The 26391-nt window shown below is 34.6% G+C and overlaps 1 protein-coding gene across 2 annotated transcripts; it reads right to left on the reverse strand.

Moving 5' to 3' along the window:
* Positions 1 to 13402: 13402 nt before the first annotated feature.
* Positions 13403 to 18888, reverse strand: LOC149551824 (uncharacterized). Of its 2 annotated transcripts, XM_089787326.1 has the most exons (4): positions 18676 to 18888; positions 17267 to 18534; positions 17055 to 17173; positions 13403 to 14346 (listed from the first exon to the last, which is right to left on the reverse strand). In XM_089787326.1, exons 2-4 carry the CDS (start codon positions 18055 to 18057, stop codon positions 13733 to 13735), a joined length of 1524 nt encoding a protein of 507 aa, XP_089643452.1. In that variant the 5' UTR covers positions 18058 to 18534; positions 18676 to 18888; the 3' UTR covers positions 13403 to 13732. The 2 variants fall into 2 exon arrangements, with proteins under 2 accessions (XP_089643452.1, XP_089643451.1); XM_089787325.1 differs by lacking the exon at positions 18676 to 18888 and having other exon boundaries at positions 17267 to 18574.
* Between the last annotated feature and the right edge of the window lie 7503 nt (positions 18889 to 26391).

Raw genomic sequence — 26391 nt, forward strand, 5'->3', positions numbered from 1 at the left:
AACTATAGTTAGGACCAACAACTGATATTAAAGTCTAAGTAAGATGTTCAAAAGACAAGTGCCAAAGTTTTTTATGGAAAACTATAGCTCATGGTGTTGGAAGATGTGCCTACATCTAAAGACTCTTGGAGATGCCTATTGAAGACATATAGAGGTCAAATATGTTAAAGCACAAGGTTAACTCTCTACTAATGAGTTGAAAGAGAAGGAGATACACACAGACATAGTGGATTCCCTAGCAAGAACTATGTCGTACTCTGAATACAAAGATGTGGAGGAACTGGAGACAGCCCATGAAATGTGGGAGAAACTAAAGGTTGTCTATGGTGGAGAGAAGCACATCATGAGGGCTAAATCTAAAAGCCTATGAAGGACATTTGATGACATGAGGATACAAGAAGGAGAGGAGATCAAAGCCTATGGCAAGCAAGTAAAGGATATCATGCTAGCCATCAAATAAAGTGGTGGAGTAATATCAAAAGATGAGCATGTAAGTAATATGTTGAGAACCTGCTACTCAAGTATGTTATAAGGGTGTCATCCATTCAAGACCTGATAACAATAGACAAGATGGATGTATCACTTGATGCACTAATAGTTAAATTTACTATGTTTTAGCTTAGTAATTACGATAATAATTAACCAAAAAGAGTTGAGATGGTATTCAAGGCCTTAGTTGCACCAACGGTTAACACTAAGGGAAAAAGGAGAGCCAAGCACATACTTAGACAAGAAGGAGTTGAAAAGTTTGTGCATTCTAGAAGTAGAGAAAGAAGAACTAGAAACTTTGTTTTCAAAGAGAATGGTCAGAGGAAAAGGAAATTACAAAGGTATGCTTCCTTTCAAATGTTTCAACTACAACAGGTAGGACACTATGTTGCTAGATGTCCTAAACCTATCAGCTAGAGAGAAAACAACAACTACAAAGGATCCAGCAAGAAGTGGTCAAAGAAAAAAGAGAAGAAATAGTGTTACATTGTTGAAGAAGGTGTGATTGATAAAGAGTCAACCAGTGACGAGGAAATGATGAGGATGAAGTATCCTTTGTTGTTATTACATAAGAAAAAGTAGAGAGATCCTTGTAACTAGTACCAGTATCCACAAGAACTAGATAATGGATAGTTTGTGCTCACACCACATGTTAGGTGATAGGAGAAAGTTCCATGAAGTCAAGGATTACAATGGAGGAATGGTGAAGTTCAACAATAACACACCATGTACAATGATAGGAAAAGGTATTGTAGCCCTGAACAAGTCCACTACGCATAAAGATGTGTATCTAGTGGAAGGACTAAACTACAACCTATTGAGCCTAGCTCAGCTAATGGAAAAAGGCTATAAGTTTGAGTTCAATAAAGGGTCTTGCAAAATATCTAACAAGAAAAGGAAGCTGCTAGCCACATGATAGAAAAGTAGAGGTAACCTCTTCTACCTCAACATTTGACAATACTTGTATGGTAGCTAGGAATGATAATAGCTGGTTATGGCATAGAAGACTATGTCATGTGAATTTTGAAAGCATTGTGAAAGTAAGAAGGAAGAATTTTGTGAGGGGTTTAACCCCCATTACTAAACGTGACAATGTCATGTGCAAGGAGTGTCGACAAGGAAATTTGGCATGCTCAAGTTTCTCTCGCAAGCCATTTACTTTTGAATATGTATTAGATCTTATCCATACTAACTTGTGTGGTCCCATGAGGACGAAGAGTGTATGTAGAGACAAATACCTTATGATGTGGATCTTCTACTTAAAAGAAAAATTAGAAGCTTTCCACATGTCCAAGGTCTATAGAGAAAAACTGGAAAGAGAAATTAGTGGAGCATTGAAATGCTTGAGATCAGACTGGGGAAGTGAGTTTACCTCACAAGAATTTGAGAGCTACTATGAGCATAAAATGAGGAGGCAAACGTCAACTCCAAAGATACCTCAACAGAATGGGATCGCAAAGAGAAGAAATAGAACCATCATAGACTATGCAAGAACATTGATGATTCAAAACAATGTTGCATAGATCTCTTGGAAAGAAGTTGTAAGAACAACACTGTACACCTTGAACAGAGTACAAGTGAAGAAAGGGACAAAGAAGACTCACTATGAATGATGGTTTGGTCACACACCATCTGTCAGCTACTTCAAGGTATTTGAGAGCAAGTGCTACATTAAGAGGGATGAATTCCAAGGGAAGTTTGACCCCAAAAGTGATGAGGGTATCTTCTTGGGATAATCTACTAAGAGAAAATCTTATTAGTGTATGAGATATGTATAAAGGAAGTGAGAACTAGAGCAGAGTATTTGGTAAAGGAAAATATGTTTTCCTTGTTTGTGATATGTATGAGATGTGAATGTGATCAAAGAAGTGAGAACTGGAGCAGAGTATTTGGTAAATGCGAGTAAGCGATCAAAGAGATTATTGGGTGCAAAGTTGGTGATCTAGTATTGAGATCAGAAGGTGCAGAAGTCTAGTTGACAAGACAAAGGAAAGAGGAAGGAAAAGTACATTTTAATTCTATTACTCTACAAATAATAATATAGAGATTATTTGGACAATGAGTTCATTGGTCTTGCCCTTGAAGCTATTTGGAAAGTGCATCCATCTACCTTCTACGACTCTTAATAGGGTTGGTATCTCCTGACAGGGATTCAAATTCTCCTAACAGGGACTGATATATACTAAATGTTTTCATAGACTCCTAACAGGGTCTATCCTCTAACAATGAATATTTATATTAGTACATCATCTTGTGGGTATCGTCCCCACTAGGGTTTTCCCATTAATCAAGGGTTTTCCTAGTTAACATATCTAGTGTTATTATGGATGTGAATCTTGTTATGGTCACTAATTATATTGCTCATATGGTTAAGGTTTAATAAGGTTGATAATTGTGATAATAGTTGGATAATTGATTCAACACCCCCCCACTCCTTAGTTATATTAGTGGAATATATATTCTAACAATTGGTATTAGAGCATCAGGTCCTTAAAGAGAAATATTAACAACGTTGGGAGATACATGGCGAGTCATTTCAAAAAAGAAAGTCCTAAGTAAGATGGAGAAAATTTTGTCGCCCAGAAGATGGAGCTTCTTGGTGAGATATCATAATTTTGTAAAGAACAAAGTATCGAGTTTCTAGATCCCGAATCCTTTTGTTGCGTACAAAAGAATAGAAGCACAAGTAAAGACAGATCTAGATTCAGAGAAGACAAGAAGATCAAAGAAGGTATTAATCTACTTATCAAAAGAGATCCAGAAGATATGAAATTTTTTGTTTATTGGACATGTAAAGAATTGGTCATTTTTTGTCCAGACGTCCCAAGAAATAAGGAAAACTAAAAAGAATTCACTATCTGATAATGATGAAGAATTTAAAGAAAGTATGGAAAGATTATTGAATAATGATGATGATAAAGACAATGACCTTGAAATGTTTGAGAAAGAAGTACTAGAAGAAATATCTTTAGTAGCTATTGTTGATGATAAGGAAGAAGAAAATACTAGAATTGTTAGAGAGAATGTGGAATTTTTTTTTGAGACTAACAATGATTTGTAGAACGATGAACACGTTATTGAGCAAAGAGGAGAATAGAGGTCTAAACCAAGAGATGAGATAAGAGTTGAGTTAGCAACTCTGGGGAACTCCATAAAGAATCAGCCCCATAGAACAGATAATTGGAAGCAAAGATAAAGGAGTAATGACAAGAAATATAGTGAGTGAGGAATTATGTTTGATTTCTCAAGTAGAACCTAAGAGCACAGATGAGACATGCAAAGATGATCATTGAATTCAAGCAATGAAAGATGAACTAGATCAAATTGTGAAAAATGAGACATGGGAACCTAGGCCTAAAGACAAGAATGTTATAGGAACTAAATGGGTATTCAAAAAAAAAAATGAATAAGGTGAAGTTATAAGAAACAAAGCTAAACTAGTATGCAAAGGTTATTCACAACAAGAAGGAATAGATTATGAAGAAACATATGCCCCTGTAGGCAGAATGGAAGTAGTAATAATGATTTTGGCTTATGCAGCAAATAAGAAGTTCAAAGTGTGTCAGATGGATGCCAAATCAATATTTCTAAATGGAGAACTTGAAGAAGAGGTATACATTATGTAGCTTGAAAGATCTGCTTTGACAAAAGACAAGGATATGGTATGCAGATTGAAGAAAGCTCTATGTGGTCTAAAGCAAGCACCTAGAACCTGGTATGCAAGGTTAGACAAGTATTTAGCAAAGCTTGGATTTGCTAAATATACAACAGGTAGTAACTTGTACTTGAAAGAAATTAAGAATGGCTTGTTGATAATAGTGATATTTGTTGATGACATAATTTTTGGAGGCAATGATGAAGCAAGTGATATGTTTTTTGAAGAAATGAATAATGAGTTTGAGATGAGCATGATTGGTGAGATGAAGTTCTTTCCAGGTTTGTAGATTGTGCAAAACAGTGATGGCATTTTCATTTCACAAGCTAAGTATTTAAAAGACTTGTTGAAAAGATTTTCCTTGGAAAATTGTAAACCTTTTGATACACCAATGATAACTGGTCACAAGTTATCTAGCAAGGATGAGACACCTATAGTTGAGAAGAAGAAGTACAAATCTATGATTGGAGGTTTGCAAGATCTAATTATGGGATATAGTATGATAGATCAAGTGATTTCACTTTACGTGCTTATACTGATGTAGACTGGGTAGGTAGTATGGATGCCAAAAAAAGCACCAATGGTGAAGCATTGTTTCTTGGAGGAAGATTGGTTTCTTGGCTAAGCAAGAAACAAGATTGCATTTTATAAAGTACAGCTAAAATAGAGTATGTAGTAGCAACAAATAATTGTAATCAAGTCATGTGGATGAAGCAGATGTTAAAGGACATTTGGATAGAATTTTTAGAATTTTTTATCATATATTGTGATAACACAAGTACAATAAGTATGTCCAAGAATCATGTATTACATTCTAAGACTAAGCATATATCTATTAAGTATCATGTTTTGAGAGAGAAGGTTGCAAAGAAAGAGATTAGATTGGAGTATGTAAGTACTAAAGACTAGATTACAAATATCTTTACAAAGAACTTTCCTAAAGATAAATTTGAGTTGTTGAGAGGTATGCTTGGGGTTATGCCCCTGCCCACTTTAGAGTAGATGATGCAGAGATTGCATCACTCCAGTGGTATAGAGCACTTTTGTTTGACTAGACTGAACGTTGATGCTTCATGTATGGGGGAGTATCTGAGTTGAGCTGAGTCATTTAGGACTCTTGATAATTGGTCTTGAACAGTGCCTTTGGACACTTAAGCTGGTCAAAGACTTGGAGCAGATGATTCACATAATGACGACTTTGTCATTGATGTCAATGGGAGAGATGTGTACATGAAAAACATCTCTATGTATACCAATGAGGGATATGTATAATAGGGAGATTTAGAAAGATTCATTTAAACAAGAAGAAGGAATATCCCTATGGGGAAGTTACACAACATGAGGAGTTATTAATGCATAAAGGAAGATAAGTATAGATTGATGTATGGGGGTGAAGCTAAGAGTTGTTTAGCATGTGAACAACTGATGAAAGTCATAAATGGTACATAACATAGTAGTGTTCCAGAGGATTGGAGATATGAATGATGAAGAGGATTTGAAAAGATGAGAATAGCGTCAGTAGCAACATAGTGTTGTTTGGTATTCTTGGAACCCAGATGTTTTTCATCTATGTTGCCATCAATGTCAAAGGGGAAGATTGTTAGCATGAATATTGATGGTATTCCTTTGGGGGAGTATCCTAAGCATCGATGAGCATATGGCATGATTGACATGTTGCATTCGTGATTGTGATTGTCATTGATGACAACATAGTATGATTTATGTGAAGACTGAAAAAGTAGTAGACAAAGATCATGGTCATACATATAGAGGTTTGATGTTCAGATGACAAGTGGTTAAGGACATGTTTTACACTGTGTCCCGATGATGAGGATAAGGGTGCATTGAATGAGTCAAAGAAATGTGAAAGATATATGTGATTTACAAAGGGCAGTACAAAGACAAAGTACCTAATAAGAAATTTTTGATAGTCAAATTGTATCTTCTAACAAAGATATAATCATGACTTGTGAAGTTAGATAGTGACAAAGGACAATCTAATGATGACGTTAGCGAGTGTGAAAGTCCTGAGTCAAACATGTAATAAGTTGTATAGACTGTGAGCTGACAGTGTTGTATAGTTGCAAAATAATTAATTATCTTATTGTGGTCCTATTATAATTAATTGGGAAAGTCTCAAGGACAACTTAAGGAATTGTTTTGAGGACATGGTATAAAGGAAAGGTGTTTTCCTTGTTTGAGATATGTATGAGATGTGAATGTGATCAAGGAAGTGCAAACTAGAGCAAAGTATTTGGTAAATGCAAGTAAGCAATCCAAGGGATTATTGGATGTGAATTTGGTGATCTAGTATCGAGATTAGAAGGTTCAGAAGTTTGGTTAATAGGAAAAAGGAAAGAGGAGAGAGGCGTACAACTTAATTATATTATTCTGCAAGGAATAATATAGAGATCGTTTGGACAGTGAGATCATTGGGCTTGCCCCTAAAGCGGCTTGGACAATGGGTCCATCTGCCTTCTACAACTCCTAATAGGGTTGGAATCTCCTAACAGGGATTCAAAGTCTCCTAACAAGGATAGATATGTATTTACTATTTTCATATATTCCTAGCAAGGTCCATTCTCTAACAAGGAATATTTATATTAGTACATCATCTTGTGGGTATCATCTCCACTGGGGTTTTCCCTCTAATCAAGGATTTCCCTAGTTAACATATATAGTGTTATTGTGCATGTGTATCTTGTTATGGTTGTTGATTATATTGCTCATATGGTTAAGGTTTAATAAGGTTGATAATTATGATAATAGTTGGATAACTGATTCACCCCCCACCCCCTCTTAGTTATATTGGTGGACTATATATTCTAACAAGAACAACTAATGGATATCTTCACAAAGCCTCTTAAAAAGGATATGTTTGAGAGTGCTTATGTGTTCTACCCCTATCCAACCTAAATTAAGAGCCTAAATTAGGTGAGCATCAATCCATGTTCACCCAATTTAAAAAATGTAAAAGTGGGTTGATGAGTATAAGGGAATACTTGATAGGGGCACAATCGAGCACAAAGAGTTAGTGGCCTTTGGAATTATTGTCAAAGGGGGAGAGAGGAGGTTGAATAAAGTAAGAAGTTGTTGGAAAAGTTGCAAATGATCTAATGCATGAAAGTGCATTATCTCAGGGGGAGACAAAGAAAAGAAGAAAGAAGAACACAAGTGTGTCCAATTGACTAAGTATTGTCATCAATGCCAAAGGGGGATATTGTTGGCCCAAGTGTTGCAAACTAACCAGAAAATAAATTGGTAGGCTTAGCCAGTACAAGTGTTATCATTTCTAGCAACACTTATGAAGGAAGGTGAACAGGTAGCTAGGCACAACCAGTGAGACATGGAAGTGTGCATCCCTCACTCACACAAGTAGTCTGAGTATGAGAAAATAGGTGAGGCTAAGAAAGGAAAAGATAAAGTTATCTACTTAGCCAAAGGATGCTAAGTGAAAGTATGCATGTGCATCACACAACCAAGCAGAAGAAACCATGGAATCAACAAGCAGATCGAGCATGGGCACCATGATGGACATCAAGCAAGAAACTCGTGACTATCTAGTCATGCAAAGGGTAAGAGCTCACTCAACATCACATTTAATGATGATGAGAAAAAAGATCAAGAAACATCTGGAAGAATTCGAATTTGAATTCTTTCCAGCCTAAGTGAGCCATCAAAGGCACATGACAGCCATGACTCCTTTATGAACACACTACATCTAACAAAAGTAGCGCATTACTACAATGGAAGACAAGGTAATGGTAGGGGTGAATTCAATATTTGAATTTGAAGTCTGAGGCTTCCAAGTGAAGTTGAAAGGGAAGTATAAAAGAAGATAAAACAAAAAGGTGAAAGATTAGATTGCCAAGTAATTAGCTATAGAGCCAAAGTGAGATGAGCTAAGCGGAATTTCAAAGAGGAGAAGAAGAGTGACAAGAGAGGTCATCCTAAAAGAGTAGTTGTGTCAAGAAAAGCTTGGGAGAGGCTTCAAAGAAAAAGTAGCACATGGTTATTGTGTGCAAGTGCAAGGAGAGCCAAGCACATTAGTGATCAGAAGATGAAGACAACAGAGCCAAGAGAAGGTAGAACACAATGGCAAACCGATCAAGAGAGTCAACAAGAGGATCTACATCAAGCTAAGTTCAGTAACTAAATAGTTAGATCACTTTTCTATTGTTTACTTACCTTCACAATAGTAAATTCCAACAAAGGTGGACCCTAGCAGGTTCTTTGTATAAATCTTCTAACAAGGTGACACATTAACATGTGTTTTAAAGTCCTTTAACCAAGTTGATCCTAACAGAGCAAGATCTTAACAAGTCTCACCCAAATCTCATTATAGGGTGCACTTTATAGTGTCGGTGTAATCTTTTAAATGTATAAGCTCTTGATTGAGTGCACTTCATAAGAGTGTAAATTTGTGAGGATCGACTCACACATCATGGTTTTTACCCTCGTCGGGTTTCCAGGAGATAAATATTGTGTTGTGTCACTAATTTCATATGATGATTTTTTTATTAGCCCTAACTAGTTGAGTTATAGCTTGCATTTATATAGTAGATAAGTGTGAAGTGTGATTTAGGGATTAAGGGTAGAAACTAGTAAGTATAGTGATTCACCCACTCACCTCCCCACCACCACCCCACTCCCCCTCACCCTCAATATACTGACAATGTATTTGGAACCAACACCTTTGTTAGTCCCCAACAAGGAAGTTGATCACTTGCAAACATAGTGAAAATGGAATTGATTGAATTTACGTAGTAGCATGGATGTTTAAAGTGACATTTAATTTATAACCTTACCTAGATCTAAAGAGAATACAATTAACCATTTATGAGGGATAATTATGTAATCAATGTGTTTTTTTTAACTAGGAATATGGTTTGTCCTAAAGGTATGTTTTGACATATCCTTGTCAATTCCTTGTAGGTTGCTAGCTTCTAATCAATAATAGTTATTTAAGAGATAGTATTAGATGCCTCTAACCAAGCTTAACTTGGAAAGTGGTTATAAAATATTATACTTATATTACTTTTCATCTAATATAAATTTTGGCTTTTAACTTTGTTATGAACTTGGTTGAGATTTAGTTTTGATCTTCCATGATCTACTTAAAGCATAAGATGAATCCATATTTAGCCATACCCATTATAGGTTGGACCTAGACAAATCAGAAGTTCACTTTTCTAGACTTGAGGAGGCCCTTTTAGAAAAACTTAAGTCTTTTCTTTTATTTGTCCCTTTTATATTTGATGAAAATAATTATCACTTCAAATAAGTATCATAGATTAATCATAATAAAAAGGTAATGTTATTCAATCTAAGAGCTAAAATGTCAAGCTCAAGCTAACAAATGGTCTTGAATAGAAACACATCAAAAAGCTACAATTTGGGTTCATCAATATATTAGACCAACTAATTAATATTTACACATCTTCATCCTTAGTCTTCTCCTTGATAGGGTAACTTTCAAAGGAGAAATCATTAAGAAATGTATTCTTCATCCATAGTCTACTGATTTTTAAAAACAAATCATCAAGAGCTCAAAATAAAAAGAAAAGTCAAGGTTTCTACACTTCCCACTTCCATCTTCTAAGGATCTAGTTTCCCTACGTCATCATGCTTCTCTCTAATATGAACTTTCTTGATTTTGTATCCCCTCTCTTTCCAAAGGGCTTTCTATCCTACGTCCCTCTACACTTTACCTAAACTTACTCCTATATGATTGTGTATAGCCTCTTACAAAAAGCCTACAAATTTAAACATGTTTGAAATAATTGCACTTTGACCTATTTGATACTCTAATTGTATTGACCACTTTTTAATTGGATGTATGATCTATTTTCTTCTATTATAATGTTGTGTGATGTAATTTGGGGCACACCTAAATGCAATTTTGTTTACAATCCTTAACAAGGTGGCCATGCACATTACTTTTCAAGGGATGCTATCATAATCAAGATCATGTATATATGACCACCCATCTAGATTCTAGTGCAATGGATTTAGGAAGACCTTTCTCCAAATATACTTCCAAAAACCTTTGGGCACGTGCGAGAATTCATTTTGGCTCAATCTTGTCAATGAATCATTCCAAAAAGTATCAATAATAGACAAGTATTTGTCATTCCAAAAGTAAAAGGAAACTCGAGAAATTTCACCTATAAATGGATTGCAATTGGGTATATTTTTAGTTGGTTTAAAATCCATCAACCAATGGTTCATATACAACCCTCATTTAACAATGTATGAGTGGATCAACTACACTTGCTAGACTTTCATACTTTCTCGTTATCTTAGACATGTACTGATAACAATTGATTACTAAAGGTCCAAAAGTGGTTAGATGGTTATTTATACATGCAATGGCCATTTGTTGCCAAAGTTATTATACAAAAAAAAATTGGATAGGAGTTCAAACATTTTTTGGGTAGACAAACTTCATTGTTCTCTTATTTTTTTCCTTTCTTTAATGCATAAAATATCAAATGAGTCAAGAATTTTATATAGAGTTTATGTACATTAAATCTCAAATTAATTAGGATATACATGCACTTTATGTTTTTATTTGTTTATCGTGAATAAATGAGTAAGAGAAAGCCAAAATATTAATTTATATAGGGAGAAATAAAAGGATCCCAAACAATGAGGACTAGATATTCCTCATTTATTTATTAAGTTGTGGCAAACTACTATATGTTTTTGGTCATGCATGAAGATGTCATTTCACATAGGGAAATAAATGGATCATTCGAAAGACATTTCAAAATGGATTGTAATAGAATCTCAATCAATGCATCTTTGCAAATGGCTTAGTTTTCATCATTATCTGCTCACCATTTTGGCAAAGAAATAATGAAAAAGAATTAAAAAGCACATAGGACTTGAACTATAAATTGAATAACACCTTATTGAAAAAGAAAGTTAAATTCATAAAAGTTTTAATGAGATCCATTATGATATCTTGGGTATTTCTCATCGACAAAAGGAAGTCGAAATGATGGTTGATAAATGTGACTACAATATCGCCTAAATGAGCAATGCTCAAAGGATGCATAACTCATTAATAGCATCCTCATAAGTTGGACATTGAGGACATGCAACTTAATAACACATATCTAGGTCATACAAAATAATGCAAAAGTTATAGACTACCTAGCACATTGGTTAGAATGCTCACATAGCATCAAAGGGTCACATAACATCAAAGAAAAGTTTTTAATTTTAGAAACTTAATTAGATTATAATGTTCTTGCCTAAAGGTTTGAGCTCAACTGAATAAAAAGTTGATTTTGAATTGATATAACACACTTTAAACCGTACTAAAAATTCATTTAATCTTTAATCAAAAGATTTTTAAAAGAATAAGCTTAAATAATGAAATCCAATCCATTAAGATTTTATAACCTTTTATACCTCCATTAACATTTTATACCTCCATCCAATTTAAAAGTCCTTAATGAAAACGATTTTGTAATATTATAATTGTAAGTGAGCTCATGATAATCCCAGGACCGAAACTATGTTTTTTCTGATATTTGTCTGTCTGTACTCTCGGTTACGGCTTCGTGTTAGTGTTATGCATATGCCAAAATTTATATCTTACAGATATTGATATTGTAAACACACCCCTCATAACTTTTCAACGCCCAGACAAACATGAAAACAATTAACTAAGCATTTCTGAAGGAAATAATGGAATTTGGAGGCTTTAGTCTGCCATGGTTAGCAAATAAGTGGATACACAAAAGAGACCTTTGAATCAAAATAATAGTCTGTAGTTGGAGGATTACACAGCAAGCTTTTGAGTAAATTGCTTGATCTTTGAGTCTCAGCAGAAGGATGCCACATCTAAACCATCAAAATTTCTTATACGGTGAAGACATGTTGATCTCAAATTACAATAACACTTTTTTTAATTGAGAATTTAGTAATACTAAAACTATCAACAAAAGCTTGTTATTATTTGATCATACACTCTCTTTTTTTTTTTCAGAATTTGGTAATACTAAAATTATCAACAAAAGCTTGTTATTATTTGATCATTTTCAAGGTAAATTATTATTGTCAAATATTTCTTATGTGAGGCTATTCCAAACTACTTGTATCGTTGTATAGTTGGAATACGTAGAGGTATTCAAGTGGGTTTATAGAATTGATAAAAGAAAGGTAAAAATTCTAAAATTAAGATCATCAACAAAGAGTTTCTATTATTTAATTATTTTGAAGGTAAAGTATAATGGAGAATGTCTCTTCCATAAGAATATTTCATATTTATATTGGCAAAATTGAAATAAATGAAGACATTCAAATAGATTTAACGAATTGATATATTAGAGGTGGGAAGGATTTTAATTATTTGATTACTTTGAAAGTAAATTATTTTGGAGAATATATATTGTGCAATAATATTCTATATTTAATCACTTTGAAGGTAAAATATGATGACTAATATATATTATAGAAATTCTATATTTATGGTGACATATTAAAATATTAAAATAAACGGAAGTATTCAAATGGATTTGTATAACTGTTAAGAGGCAAAAATTAAAGCCACCAACCAAGATTTGTCATTACTAGATCACTTTGAATTTATCCTATAAAAAAGATATTACAAACTTATAATAATACAGTTGAGATGTATTTAAGTACCAAAGCAAATTTATCTAAGGTAATAATTCTAATGTCAAAACCAGAAGGTTTGGTAATATTAGATCACTTTGAATTTATTCTATAAAAAGATATTACAAATTTATAATAGTACAATTGAAATGCATTTAAGTACCAAAGCAAATTTATAGAATTGATCTCAGGTAATAATTCTAATGTCAAAACCAGAAGGTTTGGCATTATTAGATTACTTTGATGGTAAATATCATAGAAAATAAATGGTTCAAAGACATATATAGCTACTAAGGTTGCATCTTTCTGCACATTTAACTTCAACACAAATCCAATTGTAACTACTCTATCAGAATAAACATGTAACTTCAAGACAAATCCAATTGTAACTACTCTATCAGAATAAACATGGATTAGCCACTAGTTTACATATTTTTGAAAGTTTAACTTAAGACAAGCCCAATTATAACAACTATATCGGACTAAACATGAATCATGGAACTAGATATTTGTTATGGAACTAGCTATTTGAATGACAAAAGATAGATTAGCGACTAATTTATATATTTTTTAAAGTTTAACTTAGGACAAGCCCAATTGTAACAACTATATGAGATTAAACATAGGTTATGAACAAAAGAGAAAAAGCTTTCAAAATACCCATTAAAATCTTAGTACTAATTTCTTTTTTCCCCTTAGAATGTCTAATGTCATTTGAGGATTCAAAGGAAATTCGAAACTGTTTCAATTAAAATATTTTCAGAAGAGAAAACTGTACACGGAAACAAGTCATATCAAACTCCAGATACTTTCAAATCATCTTCAGATCTTCTGCTCCTATGGAATTGAAATTGAGAGATTCATCTATTCAAGCCTTAATTCAGCTTGTGTAAAATTAATTCTCAACCCAATTTCGATGACCGTTGTGAAGCATCTGAAATGTCTGAGCATGAGTAATCAGCTGATGTGTGTGCCTTCCAAGGATTTCCAAATCTCACAATCTTCTGAAGAAGAAGAAGCAGAAGAAGACGACTTATTGCTGTTGCTGTTCTTCTTCCCCGACTGCAATGCAAACAAGGAATCTGCCTGATGCATTAAATCTAGTGTTGGACGCACAACAATGGTGTTAGGGTTTCCTGAGTTAGGGTTTCCTCTGCTAGGGTTTACTGAGTTAGGGTTTCTTGTGTTAGGGTTTCCAGGGATCTTTTTCATTAGTTCACCATCATTTACTACCTTTGCATGGTTTTCCAAGGACTTTAAGCCGGGCATCAATCTGCACTTGTTATCTTCTTGCATTGACAAAGGGTGCACCATGAGAGATCTCTGGTATTGAGAAGAATCATCTGAGTAAGGAGGTCTTGAGAGGACCTGAGCTCGATTCTCAGCAATGAGTTCTCTCAAAGCAGCACTTGCACTTGATCGACAAGGGACAACAGTGGAATTGAGCCACTGTTGTTGTGATGACAGAAGAGAGAGAGCACGTCCGCATGAAGAAGACATGTATGGCATGTTGTTGTTGTATCTACCCATTTCATATCTCTCATCCTCAACACCCATCAGCCGTTTCACATCTATTACAACACAATTGCATGCACATTTTTAAATCAGCACAAGATAAATCAGTGTCAAAAAGTAACCTATGTATTAGGCATACAATATATTATCAAACTTTGTATTCTAGACTGAATCCTTTGTCTCTTCCTACAATAGAATATATAATTTATTTACATCACAACAGCCCATTTAGGATCAAGTACCTGTGTTTTAGGTATTCAATATATTTTAAATTATCAGAGTTTATACTCAGGAATGACTCTTTTGTCCTTCTTACTGTAGAATATATAATTTATTTGCATCGAGCCCAGTTAGGATCTGTGGGGTTCTCTATAAAATGTTGTAGGTAGCTTGATAAGCAATGTGCATACCTCGTCAGCACTTTTGTGTTAAATATTTAGACTATAAAATGGCATTTCTTTAATCTCCAATATGGAGCGTAGTGAAAGATGCAAAACACAATAGAAGTACAATTTTGTCTATAATAAGTGATGTTTAAGTCTGTACTCATAGTGTGTTTACGTACACCTTAATGGTATTGAATATTGGGTCTAAAATTAGACAATTTTAATATCGCTTGATGGGAAAGTTTCCCGGCTGCAGCCCACCAAGCCCATATAATCTGTATTCATAATCAAGTACCAAAATATGAACATTTTAAAGTATATTAAATGATTAATCTCAGATTTGCAAGGACCTTACTACCATCTGGATGCACTTCCCACCACTTCAATTCAATGATTTTTAAAAATTGAAGCTTCAGCGAAGAAGAAACTTCTACAGCCAAGCAGTCTCAACAAAACTTAGCTGCAAAGCTTAGGAGGATTATGGATAGAAATCTCCAAAGTATTAGATGGGCTTTGCAAGATTTTTGGAAGCTTCAGTGAAAATGAAACTTCAAAAGTCGAGCAGTCTTAACACAAGTTAGCTGCAAAGCTGAGGAGGATTGAGTATAGAGATCTCCAAAGCATTAGATGAGCTTTGCTCAATTCGTTGCAATTGTTCGTGATAAGTTTAGGTGAGTTGAATAGATGAATTCAAAAGCAAAAGTTGAATTGAGTTCGAAAGACTAATATTTTTATTTTGTTCTAAATGTGTATTAGAGTGAGTTGAAGATATGAACTCCAAAGCAAAGGTTAAATTGGATTCAAAGGGCTAATATTTCTAGGTCTAAGTTAAATTGAATCCAAAGGGCTAATATTTCTAGGTTTAAATGTGTATTAGAGTGAGTTGAAGATATGAACTCCAAAGCAAAAATTAAATTGGATTCAAAGGGCTAATATTTCTAGGTCTAAATGTGTATTAGAGTGAGTTGAAGATATGAACTCAGTGAATATGAAACTTCAAAAGTCAAGCAGTCTTAAACACAAGTTAGCTGCAAAGCTCAGGAGGATTGAGTATAGAGATCTCCAAAGCATTAGATGAGCTTTGCTCAATTCGTTGCAATTATTCGTGATAAGTTTAGGCGAGTTGAACAGATGAATTTGAAAGCAAAAGTTGAATTGAGTTCGAAAGAATAATATTTTTTTTTTGTTCTGAATGTGTATTAGAGTGAGTTGAAGATATGAACTCCAAAGGAAAAGTTAAATTGGATTCAAAGGGCTAATATTTCTAGGTCTAAGTTAAATTGAATCCAAAGGGCTAATATTTCTAGGTCTAAATGTGTATTAGAGAGTTGAAGATATGAACTCCAAAGCAAAAGTTAAATTGGATTCAAAGGGCTAATATTTCTAGGTCTAAGTTGAATTGAATTCAAAGGGCTAATATTTCTAGGTCTAAATGTGTATTAGAGTGAGTTGAACATATGAACTCCAAAGCAAAAGTTAAATTGGATTCAAAGGGCTAATATTTCTAGATCCAAGTTAAATTGAATTCAAAGGGCCAATATTTCTAGGTCTAAATGAGTATTAACATAAGTTGAAGAAATGAACTTCAAAGCAGAAGTCGAATCAGGTTCCAAAGACTAATATTTTTAGTTCTTAATGTGCATTAATGTGAGTTGAAGATATTAACTCAGAAGCAAAAGCTAAATTGGATTCAAAGGGTTACTAATATTTCTAGGTCTATTAACATAAGTTGAAGAAATGGACTTCAAATTTCAACATTTAAACCAGCATTAAAGTGAGTCGAGGAAATCAACTCAAAGCAAAAAAAAGTATTTGGGCTCAGAGGGCTAATATTTCCAGGTCTAAATGGATATGAAGTTTGAAGAAATTAATTCCAAAGCAGAAGTTTGAATTGGGTTTAAAGGGCTAATATAGCTAGTTGAGGAGATGAACTCTAAAGCAACAGCTGAATTGGGTTGAACAAACAATTCGCAGGTCAGAATGAGCGTTAAAATAAGTTGAAGAAATGAACAAGATAAAGTTGAATTGGAGTCCAAAGGGACTAACATTTCTAGTTCTCAATGATCCAAGAAAAAACAAGATGAGAGATGAAGAAATTCGAAAGAAGAGACCCGAGTGAGATGAAGAAATTTGGAAGAAGAGGTCCGAGTGATTTCCTTTTCTACTAACATATTCATACAAGATGGAGGTAGAGAAATGAAAAATAAAGACCCACCCAGAGAAATTCTAAGAGAAAATAAAGAATTAGCATCATGTATATGATGTGGAGAAACCATATATGGCTATATAGAGAGCTTTCCATTTTAAAGCGAAGAGATTTATGGGGACAGGTTAGGAGAGAGGGGAAGTGAGCAAAGAAGAAATGGATACTAATTTACCTTGGCCGGAAGAATTGTGGAGTGAATCTGATGAACTCTTCCTGCGGCGTTCATTGTGTCCAGCTAGCCTTCTTCTACAACTCCTTTTAGTATCATCAAACTCAGCTATAGTATGGAATCTACACAACACAAAGCTGAACCACTTAAAACTCCCACTTTGAACAACATCCCACAACAAATTCCTACCTGATTTAAGAAACTCAAAAAGGTACCTGCTACACTGTTGACAGAAACGCTGCTCCATGCCCATAACAATAACCTTGGCAGTCTTGGAATGCATCTCACAAACCTTATGCCTCTTGTGATAATCCTTGGCATTGGCCAAACCAGCATTGCATCCTTCTACTTGACAACGAGGAGGGTGGGCATTAGAAGAAGCTAAACTTCTAGGCTTCTTGTAGCCAGAACTTGTGACAGAAAAAGAGACAGGAATGGCCTTGCCCAGATTAGCATTGTCCTCAAAATACTGCCTTTTCCCAAGCTTGAGGCAAGTCAATGAATCCCCCCCTTGAACATCCTTAACAACCTTGCTATTATATCTACCATCATGATAACTACCATTAACATTAACGTTGCGCCCACCATGATAACTACCACCATTTGTCCCCTCTAATAACACATTTCCACCATGACCCAGAAAACCATTGCCTCCATTGCCAGACGGAGACCCATCTGAAAGCCAGCCTTTTAAGCCATTTCCTTCACCTTTCACATGGCTAAGCTTCTCATCCAGTGAAAAATCTCCTTTGTTATTGCTGTTAAAACCTCTCTCCATAACAACTTCACTCAAGTTACCCACCATGGCAGCCTGATCCATAGAGCCCCTAAAATACTCTTTCCCAATATATCCCCCCTCTTCAGAACCAGCAGCCCATTCAGCTACAGGCAATCTTTCCTGCCCATAAATCCCCATCCCCTCCCACACCTGCCACTCCTGCTGCATCTTTGACGAAGCCCAGCAATGATCATGGCCGCCTCCTTCATTTACCGAATTAGTATCCATTTCACAAATCCTCCCACACAGTCTCCAAGCTACCTTAACTTCCGAATCAGGCCACTTTCAGAGTCAAAAACAATTTGATTACTATCACTCTTGTTGGCAGAAAACCCAACTCAACAGGGTATAATTCTGATCTTTGAGTATGGTCAGAAATACCGAGAAAGTATGTCTGATAAGACCCCGAACACAGACAGCAATGAATACAGAATTATCCCAAGAGCACGAACCTTGCACCTACGTAAATGCCTACATCATATCACAAACAACCCACCCATTTACATCTACACAAACTTTTTTTTTTCTATAAAACCCACCTTGACAGAATCCCCTAGACCCGCCTGTTGGGCTGAATATAGAAAGAAAACGTGGGGAGGCCCTTCCCTTCTTTTAACCAGTGAATGTCAAGAGAGAGAAGAATGAGTAATTTTAATTTTAATAATGGTGGTCTGGCCAAAGCAGCCTAGGGGACTACAAGCACACCTGGAGAAAAGAGTGCGAGAACATTAGCTCTTTTGAAGCTATTTCTTTAAGACTATATTTCCACAATAAATGTTGATCACTAAATTTAATATGTATTTCATCAAAAAAAAAATGTCTAAATTGTCTGTTTGTAGAATATACTTGTAGTTGGAGGCTGTAGCAGATGCTATTGTATGTTGGGCATTCAATGAGAAAATGACACTCAGTCTCCACCACTCTTATGTTGCAAAATAGATATATTCTCTCTTCTATGGTCCATCAAACCACTTCATATCTCAAAGAGCTCGCCCTGAGTTTTTCTATGAGCGTTTTGACTCTCCATTTGATATTTGCTCTTATGTATGCTTTCTCCTCATGAACTTCTTTTGGGTTATTTACGTCAATATAGGAAAAGAGACCCATGAGTTGAACCTCAAAAAAATGATTAACATGTATACTAATGATCAATCTCACATTTATTAAAAATTAAATTTTTTAGCTTTCTTGATTGTTGATTGGTCCATTTGGGCAATAAGTACTTTTTTTTTTGTTGAGCAATTACTACTTCAACTTCTACAAAGAGGTAAACCACAGTTTTAAACTCTTCAATCACCTATAGAAATTCACCAAAAAAAATTGGTAAATTTAAACGTATAAATTAAGAATCAAGGTACACAAAGTTAATTTGGATGACTACATGATCTCCTCCCCTCATAGTTTTTTTCCCACCCATCTTACTGTGACCATAACCAACTACTCCCCTCTTTCCAAAGTAGGAAAAAAAAAATCCCACCTTTGCATCTTGAAAACAGAGCCCCAATGTAAGTAGTTTTCACACACATCTGTTCTGAAGGCATTGAGCAGCCTTGCCAGCTTGGGGCCCTCAATTGAGCTTTGACTTGACATTAGATTAGACAATGCACATGCCCCTCGTTTTCCCTCCCGTCAGGCAGAGCCCACCATCATTAATTTCCTTTCTTTATAGTCGTCTAATCCCTAGATTATGGAAAATGTTTAGAAAGTGATAAACTTTATGCACTTATGTGCGCATCTTGCTCTGACAAAGAAATCTATACATATTCTGGCTTTATTCTTCTCTTCCTACCCTTTTGCCCTCTCCTACCTCTGGGTATTAAATTGTCTTCCTGCCCTTCTGCATTTCTTGCCCTTTTCCTCCATTTTCACAAAACCCAGTTTGAGATTCAGACGACACATGTTCATTTCTGCATGGTTTGTTTACTTATTTACGCATTAATGAGAAGTCGTCATGCTGCATGACGTTGCAAACTTGTTTACCGGGTGTGATTGATAGATCATAAATCTTTGGTTTTGATCACAAAATGGGTGATTTTTGTATTAAATTGTTTTGGCAACACTTGTGAGAGACAAAGTACAAAAACTTAGGTATATGAGGAAAGAGACAGTGAGGTCAAGTACACTTGTGCTGGCCATGTTTAGAAATCATGCTTAATTTGAATGACAAACCTTACGGATCATTACCTCACACGTGATACTTTGTAATCATCTTTTCTAATCTTCTCCATCTCCATTTATCTGGATGGATGTCCGGTCACAGCTGTACTACAATTGGCTACTTTACTCTTTTTACTGTTGTAAAAGGCCGGTGTTTCAAGATTAACATGATTCAGAGTCAGACAAAGAGATCTTCAATGGAGCAGACATGACATCAATGAAATCAAGTTTTTGCAATTCAGAGTTTAAGGCAAGGCTTCCCACTAGTCCACGAGTTTCTTATGCAAGATTGAAAAAGCATTTCTAGAAGAGCATAATGTGGTGCCTTTCGCTCTTATGTAAAATTTATAATAAGCAAAATTTACATAAGCAAATAAACATAACAATTTTGAAAATGGGATTTGTTGTGTATTAAAATTCTTTCATTCATTTAGAGCTCATTTGGTGACCAGAATATGACTCGAATAGGTATTAACGAATATTCAAAATTTTGAATCTATTGTTTGGGTGTGGCAAACAAGAATTAGGAATATGAATATATAAGCTCATTTTGACCTCAAAACATGCATTTGATTTTGCTTTTTTACTTTTTCACATTTTAGTCATTTTTTGAGTCTAGGCATTGTTGTATTATTTCCCTCCCACTTTGTTCGTAAGGTTTTACTTTTATGTGAAAGGGAGATGGAGAATATGCTCTGCAAATACCATAGATTAAAAGCGGAAGAAATGAATTTGGTTTGAACATCTTATGTGACGACTTTCTAGGCTTGAATGCAGTCAATTGAGATTTTTGACAAAACCCTTGAGGACACCAGTATTCCCTGCAATTATGAGATTTGAGAAGCTATTGTAGACACTGTTCCAGGGGACTTGCAATGGCAGTGCACCAGACAGATGGTTTAAAGCACTAGTTTGGAAATGAAGGAATTTAAATCTTCCAAGGAGCTCTATGCAAGAGGATATTCATCTTTTGAGTCTTCTTCTTTGTCTTTGTGATTTGAGTGCAGGAATTGGAGGCATTGAAACCTTCCCATTAGCTCCACCAATAGCTCCAAATTTGAAGACATTCCCACTTTCATATTCAATCCAAACAAAGATGTTGCAAGCTAATCAAATGCTTCTTAAAATTTCCATCTAACCATGGAACCAGGTGATTATGCAATGGTGGAAATATTTAAACTTAACCTTATTCCTATTTTAATTTTGCACAACCAAACAGAGGATAAACATATTCTCCATCAAGTTTTGGGTGAACCAAATGCATTGAGAATAACAAATCCAAGATAACAAATGCAACAATAATGAATCCAGGATAACACATGCTTATTCTTAATTCCTATCATGGTATGTTTGGCAGGAATGCGATTGGAATAGGCATATGCAAATTCTTAAAATTTCAAATTCTTCATTTGGGTGCACCAAATCAGAATTGTGAATAGGAATACGTATTCCAATTTTTCCCCAAAAATGAGCATTTGCAATTCCACCCAAATATGTGGAATTGGAATATGTATTCCTATTCCAGTTGTATTTATTTTAGAAAACATAATTTTTTGGGTTCGTGAATTCCCCATCAAATTTCGACTAAACCAAACAAGAATAGGAATACGTATTCTTATTTTTTATTCTAGAATAACAATTCCAAAATATGTATTCCTATTCCCATATTCTTATTCTTGCAGCCAAATAGACCCTAGCTGCAAGAATAGGAATTAGGAATACGAATTTGTTATTCCATATTTATTATTTTGGAATTTGTTATTCCATGTCTGTTTGGTTCGACAAAACTAATTATAGATTTGTTATTCTAGATCTGTTTGGTTAGACAAAACTAATTCTAGATTTGTTATTCACAGTCTTGTCTTATTTGGCCTCAACCAAATTTTGGATAGCAACACATCTAGTTAGACTGTGCAACTAAATTAGGGAACATTATTGGAACACGTCACAACATCAAACATTAACTACAATTTGCTTCATCACTGAGCTTGGAAAATTCAATAGCCTCAATAGCACCATGGAAAAATTATTTTTCTGTTGACAAGGACTTGTTGTGTCTTACTCAAGTGATTTATGGAATCTATGGCCATTATTATAATTTTGGATGGGGTTCCAATAGCCCACAATAGTCCTTCAATGGCAAAAAATTTGGCCCAGTCTCTCTATCGACAATAATTGAACAATGGTCCAAACACTATAGAAGAGCTCCTCGATAGCCATGAAAAAACTCCTAAAAAGGAAAGATGAAGACGAAGAATTGGTTTGTCAGCGTTATTGTTTGATGTTTTGGTCACCTGGTTAGTTAGTATGACTAGAAGGGTGATTTGAAGCCTAACCCACAGAAAAATAGATCTAAAGTCGCACCAAGAGATCCTCTTATTTGTGCATCCTCCCATCTATAGATCCATTGTTGTGCGAGCTCTAACCTTATAGAGGAGAAACCCTCTACGCAACTCCAGATCTAATTTCATTGGCTCCAAATCTAATTTCATCGTCTCAATCTATTTTCATTGGCTAACATTGAGTGGAAGAGTTTAGGACAAATTTGGGAAATATTTTTAAAACAAACTTCAAAATTTCATCAAATATGAAAAAGTAAAATTGGATCAGGAATAGACTATTCCAATTTCATCTATTTAGGTGGAATTGCAAATGCTTGTTTTTCGCCCATAATTGGAAAACATATTCCTATTCTCAATTCCAATTTGGCACACCCAAATGGAGGATTCAAAATTTCAAGGATTTACATATGCATATTCCAATCTAATTTTTGTTGCCAAATGAACCCTTAGATTATATTTGCATTTTGTGATTCTTGAGTGATATTTCTAAATGATATGAAACTAATTTGAAACTGGGTTTGTCTAAATTGTTGAAGTAAATTGTAATTACTATCACATCTCATGAAAAGACCTACAAATTTTGATGAAGGGTGTTCCCCTTAATACCATAAATACACAACAGAAACAAAGAAACAACAACAATTGTAAGAACAAAATAGGGGTTTCTTATTATTACTGCAAATGCAAATTTACAAAATTCTCAATTATAATATGTTAACCCACATGGGCACCTTCATTATAGTAATATGCAATACAATGCTGCAAACTACACCCAGAGTTGTTCTAGATAATGTTTAGGTCTTTCTTAAATAGGCAATTTTATGCCACTCCGTAAGGTTGTAGACATTCAAACTTAATACCTAGGGCTGACAAACCCTAACATTATATATAGAGTCAACCAAATACATCTTTGACATTTATTTTAGAAGGCCATAACTCTCGAACCGTTGCTCCAATTGGCTAAATTATAACCACTTTTCAGAAACGTCGACTCCCGATCTACATGCTTAGAACCACGCTAGCGCCCTTCCATTGAGTTTTTGGACCTCATTTGAGGCCTCTAAGGCTTTCAAAACTAAGCTCAAGTATTTTCACCAAAGGTTTCAACCAAAAATCCATAATAACTTATTTGATACTTAAACTGGAGCGATGAGAATTTTATGGTAAGGCTTATAATTCTGAAATGAACCTTCATGTAGAAAATTAGAACATTTCGAGCTCGTATGACAAACTTACTAAAAGTAGTAAGGTCTTAGAAATAGTAACCCCCCTGTCTACTAGTCTTGATGGAAATAGAAAAGACTAAAAATAAACTTATTTTTGGGTGATGTGAGATTTGCCTACACCCAGGATGCTCCTGCATCAAATTCTATCACAATGTGAAAATGTAGTCTTTATAAGAGGCATTTACACATAGGGGAAAAGCCCCAGCAATCGCCTAAGCTAATTTTGCACACTTGGAATTGCTACATCGCAAGTTGGATTTTGTCGATTTTTTGTTGTTTGTCTCAGTAGGTGAGTGAAGAGCTTAAAGCTAAAGTCATGGTTTTTGGGTATTCAAGGATCTTTCTATTGGGATCGTGGAGCACAAAGTAATCATAAAGTGTCATTTCAAAATGCTTGCCTAATTCTTGCTATATGCACCAATAGTTTCTCACTCAAAAAACACCAACACTTGCGGTTAAATGCTCTAGTAGACTTAATGAAATGTCACAATAATGGTGCATGAAGTGGTCAATCACCAACCAAAAAAGCTAAAAAGCTAAAAATGATTGACTATCAGTACATGTGTGATTGACTATTAGTACATGTTTTTTTCATTTTTGTAGGCTTTTTAAAGAGTGATAATTTGGGGGTATCTATGCAAAATTATCATGGTTATTGGACCCCATGTCAGTTATTAGGTCTCTTCCCCTATACAAGATTTATAATTTACATAAACAAACATGATGAAGGATTTGAAAATGGGTTAATTTGGCACTTCTTAGTCCCTTGGACGACTGGGTCTTGTGGGCGTCAGTATAACTCCTTCATTCATTCATTCAATTTATTAGGTCATATTTGCATTCCATGATTCTTGCATGATATTTATAAGTGATATGAAACTAATTTGAAAGTGGGTTGTCTAAATTGTTCAACTAAGTTCTAATCACTCTCACATTTCATGAGACAAACTACAATCTTACATGAGTCAACAACCAACTATTGATCGCAATATGAACCCATGGTCTATATAGGAAGTATTTATACATAGTCATGTGTCAACCATCTTAGAAATATCATATATTAATGGGTTACTTTCAACGCCACTGATATGTAACTTAACATCTTGTAGAGTCAAATAAAGAAATCTATAGTGGAGCAAATGCAAATTATGATGATGCCAAATTTTAACACCTCATAATGTTGATTCAAAATAAATTTATGTATAAGGTTTTTAATATCAAGACATTGGGTTCCACTTGCATTCCATGACTATTGATAGATATTCGTGTGTAGTATGAAAATAATTTGAAAGTGTGTAGTTAAAAGTATTGGAATCAGTTGTAAGTTATCACATGCCATATGAAAAGAATTGCAATCTTGTATGGGTTGGCAATCGAATTCTATCTCAATGTAAACCTATAACTTCTATGGTCACTCAATGCATAGCCCTACACTCAACCAACTCAACTATATCCTATATTGACAGGTCACTTTTAATACCCCTAAATATCCAAAGTTTTGTGTTAACTTTGAACAATTATAGTTCTTTGTCACCCCACTTGCATAGGTCTAGAATCAAATTCAATCTTGATGTGAATTCAAGACCCTTACGAGAACCCAACACATTGGCATGCCCTTAACTAGCTCAACAATATCATATATTGTGGTCACTTTAACCCCCTAAATTTTTAGAGTTTAACGCTATTGAAACAACTATAACTCCCTACCACCCCACTTGCATGGGTCAAGAATCAACGACTATCTTGATGTGAACTCAAGGCCCTTATGGATGCGTAACACATTGTACCACCCTCAACTGGCTCAAATCTATTATATATTAGTCGGTCACTTTCAAACCCCTTAAACCCTACATGGATCAAAATTTAATTTCAACGTGAAGAAGAAAAACACATAAGTTGACCCATGTAGTTTTTGCACAATATGCAATTATTTTCAAACGACATGAGATGAGTTATAACTATTTCCAACATATATTCACCCTATTTGATAAGGCAAGGTTTACAAAATAATGACTTCTTGATGAAGGATCATAATAAGAGAGCCAACATTGAAAGGAACTTGAAAATATATTAAGGATGTGACTCTTGTTTCTTGAGGCTACTTTAATCTCCAAGACTTTGGGCATTTGTATTCGGTAGAAAAGAAATTTTCAAATTATTCTAACATAAATGAACTGTTTTAAAGGAACACAGGTTCATAAAAGAGTCAATTTCTTGATAAAGATTCATAATTAAAAAGACGACATAAAAAAGATGCCCAAAAAGATAACTTTCACCACAAGTTTAGTAACCCCACCCTCACTACCTCTCCCTAACTAGACAAATTGGAAAGGAAGAAAAGCAAATCCGGAAAGGATCCAGCAAGAAAACAACATAGAAAAGCAAAGGTAAAGTCCTGTTGGAATTAAAATCAATGTTAACCAGTCACAAAAAAGACTTGTCTTTTCTATGGAGGTGACATATTAGCAATTATTGTGGGCAAATCAATCAAAGTAGACATTCTGTTTCTCACAAAACAGCAACAAAATCTTGAGAGATGCATGTGTTATCATCAACACTATGAATTGTTTCATTAATTTTCGCTTCTCTCTCTTTTGTTAAAGTGAAAATAGCTAGGCATTTGATTGAGTTCCGCCATGAAAGCAACAAGAAAAAATAATAATAATAAAGTTGAGAAATGTGACCGTTGAAAGGAGCGCTGCCCACAATTACACTCACTTATAGAGGCGACAAGGAAAAGGAATTTATTTATTTAATCCACTTATTTTCTTACTTCGGTGCAATTAAGATAAACAAGTATCTTATTATTGAGTCACATTCAATAAGATATCAATTTA

The sequence above is a fragment of the Cupressus sempervirens genome, chromosome 6 (genome assembly GCF_028749045.1).
Source record: "Cupressus sempervirens isolate cs-2001-9-10 chromosome 6, ASM2874904v1, whole genome shotgun sequence".
Lineage (NCBI taxonomy): Eukaryota > Viridiplantae > Streptophyta > Pinopsida > Cupressales > Cupressaceae > Cupressus > Cupressus sempervirens.